Below are 7,000 nucleotides of genomic sequence, written 5' to 3' on the forward strand. Positions count from 1 at the left end.
CCCATCCCTGTCCCCTGTCCCCATCCCATGGCCCCTGTCCCCATCCCATCCCCATCCCGTCCCCCCATCCCCACCTCATCCCCCCCCCCCACAAACCCCCGTCCCCATCCCAAACCCCTGCCCCCCCCCAGCCCCCACCTTAGACCCCCATCCCCCCCCCACCCCCCCAGTCCCCCCCCGACCCCACACCCCCCCCCAGGAGGTGACCCCCCCGTGGGACGTGGCAGCGCCCCCCCCCCAGGTGACGTGGGTGCCCCCCCCCCCGGCCCCCGCCCAGGCGCAGACACTCGGCCCTTGAGCGCGCACAGAGCCGCCTCTGTGCTCCCGGGGGGGGGAGGGGGGGCCCCCCCTGCTGCCGCTATTCCAAAACCTGGAATTTAGACCCAAAAATAGCCCCGGGGGGGGCGCGCACACACACACACCCGGAGCCCCCCCACCGAGAAGCAGCAACTTTAATCACTGAACTCCGAAGCAACGGGGGGGGGGGGAGAGGGGTTGGTTTTTTTTTTTAGGGGGGGGGGCAAACGTCGAAGCTGAAATAAAACCACGAGGAGAGGGTGGGGGGGCGGGGGGGGGGTAGGACCTACAATAAAAACAACCCCCCCGCCCCCAACCCAGGGAGAGGAGTGGGGGGGGGGGCGCGCAAGGGAGACCCCCCCCCCCCGGGCCCCCTGCTGCATAGTGGGGGGGGGAAGGGGGGGGGATTCAAAGTGCTATCCGGGTGCCTGAGTGGTGGGGGGGCCACGGGGGGGGGGGGGCTGCCCCCCCCCGCCCCCCCCGGGGCACACCACGGTTGGGGCCCCCCCCCCTCCCCCCGGCCGCAGGGCACCGGCACCCCGGGGCCTGAATTTTTTTTGGGGGGGGGGAGGGGGACATGGTTATTATACAACGGGTGGGGGGAGGGACCGGCCCCTGGGTTATTTTTTTTTGGGGGGGGGGGGACACATGGGGAGCCCCCAGCCCCCCCCAGGGGGGCCCTGCCGCCTCCCCCCCCCCTTTTTTTCCGGGGGGGGCCCCCCCACCCCAATTGTTTTTTTTTTTTGGGGGGGGGGGGGGTCTCTCAGGACAGCTGGTGGGGGGCCTCGAGCATCTCCATGAGGAAGGTGTCGATGGGGGTGTCCCCGATCAGCTTGAAGAAGAAGAGGTGCTCCAGGCACTTGAGGCCGATGGAGCGCAGCGCCGGCAGGCGGAGCAGCAGCTTGGCGAACCTGCGGGGGGGGTTATTAAACATGGGGGGGGGGGCGCAGAAACCCTAAAAGCCCCCCCCACACTTAAAAAACCCCCCTTCTTACCGGCCCTGCTGCTCGGGGTACTTCTGCTTGCAGTAGGACTCGAGCGAGGCGTAAACCTTCTCCCGCAGCAGCTCCACCTCGCCCGGGTTGGAAAGCCCCTTGGCGTCTGGGGGGCGTTAAAATTAATGTGGAGGGGGTAAAATTAACGAGGGGGGGTTAAAATAAAGAGGGGGGGGGTCCTTGGGGGCGTCCCTACCGGGGTTGAAGAGGATGATGGCGCGGAGGCAGCCCAGCTCCGTCTTGTCCATGCGCATGTCCCGCATCTTGGAGACCAGCTCGGTCAGCACCCTGCCGCCGCACCCCCGAACGGAGCGAGTCAAAAAATGTGGGGAGGGGGGCGGGGGAAGCCCAGAGAGCGCCCCCCATCCCCCCCCCCCCCCCGAGGCCCCCCACCTATCGAAGATGGCCCCCACGCCGGCGCTGTGGGCGCTGTTGCGGTGCACGTGGAGGCCGGTGGCCAGCAGGATCCCGTCCTTGACCGAGATGGAGCGGTGCGAGAAGGAGGCGATGAGCAGCTCGTTCCAGCCTGCGGCACCGGGTGGGTCGTCAGCCGCCCCCCCCCCCCCCATCCCCCGGCCCCACAGCGACCCCCTCCCCCCCCCCGGGGGGGCCAACGGCACCCCCAGACCCGAAATGCCTCCTCTTGTCCTCCCCCGACCTCTCCCCGGGCGTTTTCCGTTCCTGGTTGTAGGTTCTCCCTCCCCAGACCCCAAATTCCACCCCCAGACCCCCAAATCCCGCCACCCCATGCCCCTAAATCCTACTCCCCAGACCCCAAAATCCCCCCTCCCAAATCCCCAAATTCCCTGCCCCAGACCCCCAAAATTCCTTCCTCCAGGCCCCCAAATCCCACTCCCCAGACCCCAAAATTCCCCCTCCCAAATCCCCCAATTCCACCCCCCAGACCCTCAAATTCCCCCCTCGGACCCCCAAATCCCCCCTCCAGACCCCCAAATTCCCCCCTCCCAATCCCCCATCCCCCAAATCCTGCCTCCCAAATCCCCAAATCCCCCTCCCCCAGGCCCCAAATCCCCCCCTGCAATCCCCCAAACACCTTCCTCCTGCCCCACACGACTCCCCCCACCCCCCCCAACATCCCCCCCCCACGGGGCAGACACCCCCTGTGCCACCCCCCAATCCCCCTCCTATGGGGCCGCAGCTCTCCAGATCCCCCTTCCACAACCCCAGCCCCCCACCTTCAGACCCCAACCCCCCCCCATTTATGGGATATCCCCCCCCAAAGGGCACAAACCCTTTCCTCCACCCCTTCCAACCGTTCCTCCGCCGCCACGCACCCCCGCGCCTCCCCCCCCACAACCGTCCCCCTACAATTCGCCCTTACGGGGCGGACGCCAACCCCCCCCCCACCCCGGGGACCCCCCAACCCCAAACCCCGGGGCTCACCCGCCCGCAGCAGGATCACTTGGTCGTCCAGGGGCAGCTCGGAGAAGTGCGGGATCCTCTTGGCCCACTCCACCAGCGTGAAGAGCTGCTTGTCCGCGGCCTGGCAGATGTTGGTCACCGGGTCATTGGGCTGATGCGGGGGGGGACGCAAGGGGGGGTCAGCAGGGCGGCGCCCCAAATCCCCCCCCCCATCTCCTCTGTCTCCCGGTGCTCACCGAGCTGCCCCCGGTGCCGGAGCCGTCCACGCTTTGGTCCGATTTCTGCTCGACGGCCAGCTCGGCCTCCAGGATTTTCTCCACCGGCATCTCCTCGTTGGCGCTGGCCCCCAGCTCGCCCTCGCCCTCCTTCTCCTTGCCCCGCTGCCGCTCCTCCTGCACGGCTGGGGCGGGACGAAGGGGGTTGGGGGGTCAAACGAACGAGGAGGGGTCTCGGTGCGGTAGCGGGGGGGGGCCCATAGGGGCGGCGGCCGCGAGAAGGATCTAGAAGCCGCCCCACGTTCGGCGAGGGCACCGCCGCGCGGAGCCCGTAAGCGAGGCGGTTCCGCGCCTCCGCGAGGGCGGCTTGGAGACGTTTTCGCCCCGGTCCTCTTCGAGGAGAGGTCGGGGGGGGGGGGGGACGCAAGCGAGAGCCGCCCCCCCCCCCCGGTAAAACCCCCCCGGCGGGGCCGGTACCTTCGCGCTTCATGCCGGTGGCCAGGCACTTCTGGTAGCGGCAGTACTGGCAGCGGTTGCGCTGGCGCTTGTCCACCACGCAGTCCTTGTTGTCGCGGCACGTGTAGGTCAGGTCCTTGCGGATGGTGCGCTTGAAGAAGCCCTTGCAGCCCTCGCAGCTGTACACCCCGTAGTGTTTCCCTACAGAACGGGGGCAGGGGGACGGGGCGGGGGGGGCACGGCGGGATGAACGGCGGCACCCCCGTATCCCGGTCCTACCGGGGCGGCGCGGCGAGCCCGCTCCGGGTGGTGCCGGGCGCTCCCGGTCCCCAACTTTAAGAGGGCCCAGATGGCCCCGTTCCCATTATCCCGCCCCAAAACCACCCTAAGCACCCCCACATCCCAGCCTAAAACAAATTTGAGGGGCCCCAGATGGCCCCGTTCCCGTTATCCCACCCCAAAACCACCCCCAAAATCCCCACATCCCATCCTAAAACAAATTTGAGGGGCCCGAGATGTCCCCATTCCCATTATCCCTCCCCAAAACCACCCCAAGTATCCCTGCGTCCCATCCTAAAACAAATTTGAGAGGGCCCAGATTGCCCCGTTCCCATTATCCCACCCCAAATATCCCCACATCCCAGCCTAAAACAAATCTGAGGGGACCCAGATGGCCCCGTTCCCGTTATCCCACCCCAAAACCACCCCCAAAATCCCCACATCCCATCCTAAAACAAATTTGAGGGGCCCGAGATGTCCCCATTCCCATTATCCCTCCCCAAAACCACCCCAAGAATCCCTGCGTCCCATCCTAAAACAAATTTGAGAGGACCCAGATGTCCCCATTCCCCTCAACCCACCCCAAAACCATGCCAGATATCCCCACGTCCCATCCTAAAACAAATTTGAAGGGCCCCAGATGGCCCTGTTCCTGTTATCCTGCCCAAAACCACCCCAAATATCCCCGCGTCCCATCCTAAAACAGATTTGAGGGGCCCCAGATATCCCCATTCCCGTTATCCCACCCTAAAAATCCCCACATCCCAGCCTAAAACAAACTTGCGGGAACCCATGTCCCCGTTCCCGTTATCCCTCCCCAAGTATCCCCATGTCCCATCCTAAAACAAATTTGAGGCGCCCCAGATGTCCCCATTCCCGTTATCCCACCCCAAAATGACCCGAAGTATCCCCACGCCCCATCCTAAAACAAATTTGAGGCGCCCCAGATATCCCTGTTCCCATTATTCCACCCCAAAACCATGCCAGATATCCCCACGTCCCATCCTAAAACAAATTTGAAGGGCCCCAGATGGCCCCGTTCCCGTTACCCCCGCCCCAAAACCACCCTAAGTACCCCCACATCCCAGCCTAAAACAAATTTGCGGAACCCAGATGGCCCCGTTTCAATTATCCCACCCTAAAACCGCCCCAAGTATCCCGACATCCAATCCTAAAACAAATTTGAGGGAACCCAGATGTCCCCATTCCCGTTAACCCACCCCAAATATCCCCACGTCCCATCCTAAAACAAATTGGAGGGACCCCAGATGGCCCCGTTCCTGTTATCCCACCCCAAAAGCACCCCAAATATCCCCACATCCCATCCTAAAACAAATTTGAGGGTACCCAGATGTCCCCATTCCCGTTATCCCTCCCCAAAACCACCCCAAGTATCCCCACGTCCAATCCTAAAACAAATTTGAGAGGACCCAGATGTCCCCGTTCCCTTTATCCCACCCCAAAACCACCCCAAATATCCCCACATCCCATCCTGCCCCAAATCGTCCCCGCAGGAGCTCGGGGAGGGGGACGCAGCCGTCCCTGTCCTACACACCCCACCCCATACAGCACCCCAATACCCCCAGCAGCGGGGACAAGTGCAGAAACCCACCGGTTCCCCCACAAACGCCCCTATAGGATCCCGGCACCCCTGTCCCTTACATCCCATTCTATAGGATCCCACAGCCCCCGTTCTATAGGATCCCGCTGCCCCTGATCCCCACGTCCCATTTTATAGGATCCTGCTGTCCCTGTCCCCTACATCCAATCCTATAAAATCCCACTGCACCTATCCCTTACATCCCATTTTATAGAATCCCAGCGCATCTTTACTTCTCTATCCCATTTTATAGGATCCCACCTTTCCTACTCCCTATCTCCCATTTTATAGGATCCCTCCATCCCTATCTCCTACATCCCATTTTATGGGATCCCACCACCCCTATCCCCTATATCCCGTTTTATAGGATTTCTCTACCCCTATTCCCTACATCCCGTGTTATAGAATTTTTCTGCCTGTTTCCTACACCCCATTTTATAGGATCCAACCTCCCCTACCCTGTGCACCCCATTTTATAGGATCCCACTGCCCCCATCCCCAACATCCCATCTTGTAGAACGTCTCTGCCTCTGTTCCCTACACCCCACCTTATAGGATCTCAGCGCCTCTTTCCTCCTATAACCCATTTTACAGGGTCCCACCATTCCTATCCCCTATATCCCATTTTATAGGATCCCACAATTCCTACCCCCTACATCCCATTTTATAGGATCGCTCCACCCCTATCTCCTACATTCCATTTTATAGGATCCCACCACCCACTCCGTACATCCATCTTATAGGATCTCAGCGCTTCTTTCTTCCTATAACGCATTTTATAGAATCCCACCATTCCTATCCCCTACATCCTGTTTTATAGGATCTCTCTGCTCCTGTTTCCTACACCCCATTTTATAGGATCCCCACCACCGCCCCCTACGTCCCATCTTATAGGATCTCAGCACCTCTTCCTTCACACGTCCCATTTTATAGGATCCCACTATTCTTACCCTCTATAACCCATTTGATAGGATCCCACTATTCCTACTCCCTACAACCCATTTTATAGGGTCCCACCATTCCTACCCCGTAGCTCCCATTTTATAGGATCCAATCGCCTCTATCCCCTCCATCCTATTTAATAGGATCCCTCTGCCCCCATCCGCTACCTTCCATTTTATGGGATGTCTCTGCCCCAATTTCTTACATCCCACTTTATAGGATCCAACCGCCCCCACCACCTACACCCCATTTTATAGGATCCCACCACCCGCTCCCTACGTCCCACCTTACAGGATCTCAGCGCCTCTTCACTCCTACAACCCATTTTTATAGGATCCCACCGTTCCTACTCTCTACACCCCATTTTATAGGATCCCAGAATTCCTATTCCCTACATCCCGTTTTATAGGATTCCTCCACCACTATCTTCTACATCCCATTTTATAAGATCTCAGTGCTCCCATGCCCTACATCCCATCTTATAGGATCTCAACGCCCTCTTCCCTCCTACATCCCATTTTATGTGATCCCATCATTCCTACCCCCAACGTCCCGTTTTATAGGATCTCTCTGCCCCTATTCCCTACATCCCATTTTATAGGATCCCACCACCCCATCTCCTATATCCCATTTTACAGGATCCCGCTGTTCCTATCTCCTCCATCCCATTTTATAGGATCTTTCTGCTCCTGTTTCCTACATCCCATTTTACAGGATCCCACCATTCCTACCCCCTATAACCCATTTTATAGGATCCCGCCACTCCTACCCCCTATCTCCCATTTTGTAGGATCTCTCCACCCCTATCCTCTCCATCCCGTTTCATAGAATCC

General features: G+C 60.4%; 1 protein-coding gene across 1 annotated transcript; it reads right to left on the bottom strand.

Moving 5' to 3' along the window:
- Positions 1–863: 863 nt before the first annotated feature.
- LOC308186492 (retinoic acid receptor RXR-beta) lies at positions 864–4,419 on the bottom strand (the record flags this gene model as incomplete). The annotated part of the gene is made up of 8 exons (XM_080608609.1): positions 864–1,208; positions 1,293–1,398; positions 1,489–1,580; positions 1,686–1,818; positions 2,697–2,826; positions 2,912–3,075; positions 3,368–3,547; positions 4,410–4,419. 8 exons carry the CDS (start codon positions 4,417–4,419, stop codon positions 1,061–1,063), a joined length of 963 nt encoding a protein of 320 aa, XP_080464735.1. The 3' UTR covers positions 864–1,060.
- Positions 4,420–7,000: the final 2,581 nt, after the last annotated feature.

Source organism: Anser brachyrhynchus (genome assembly GCF_964034855.1).
Source record: "Anser brachyrhynchus genome assembly, contig: SCAFFOLD_740, whole genome shotgun sequence".
Classification (NCBI taxonomy): Eukaryota; Metazoa; Chordata; class Aves; order Anseriformes; family Anatidae; genus Anser; species Anser brachyrhynchus.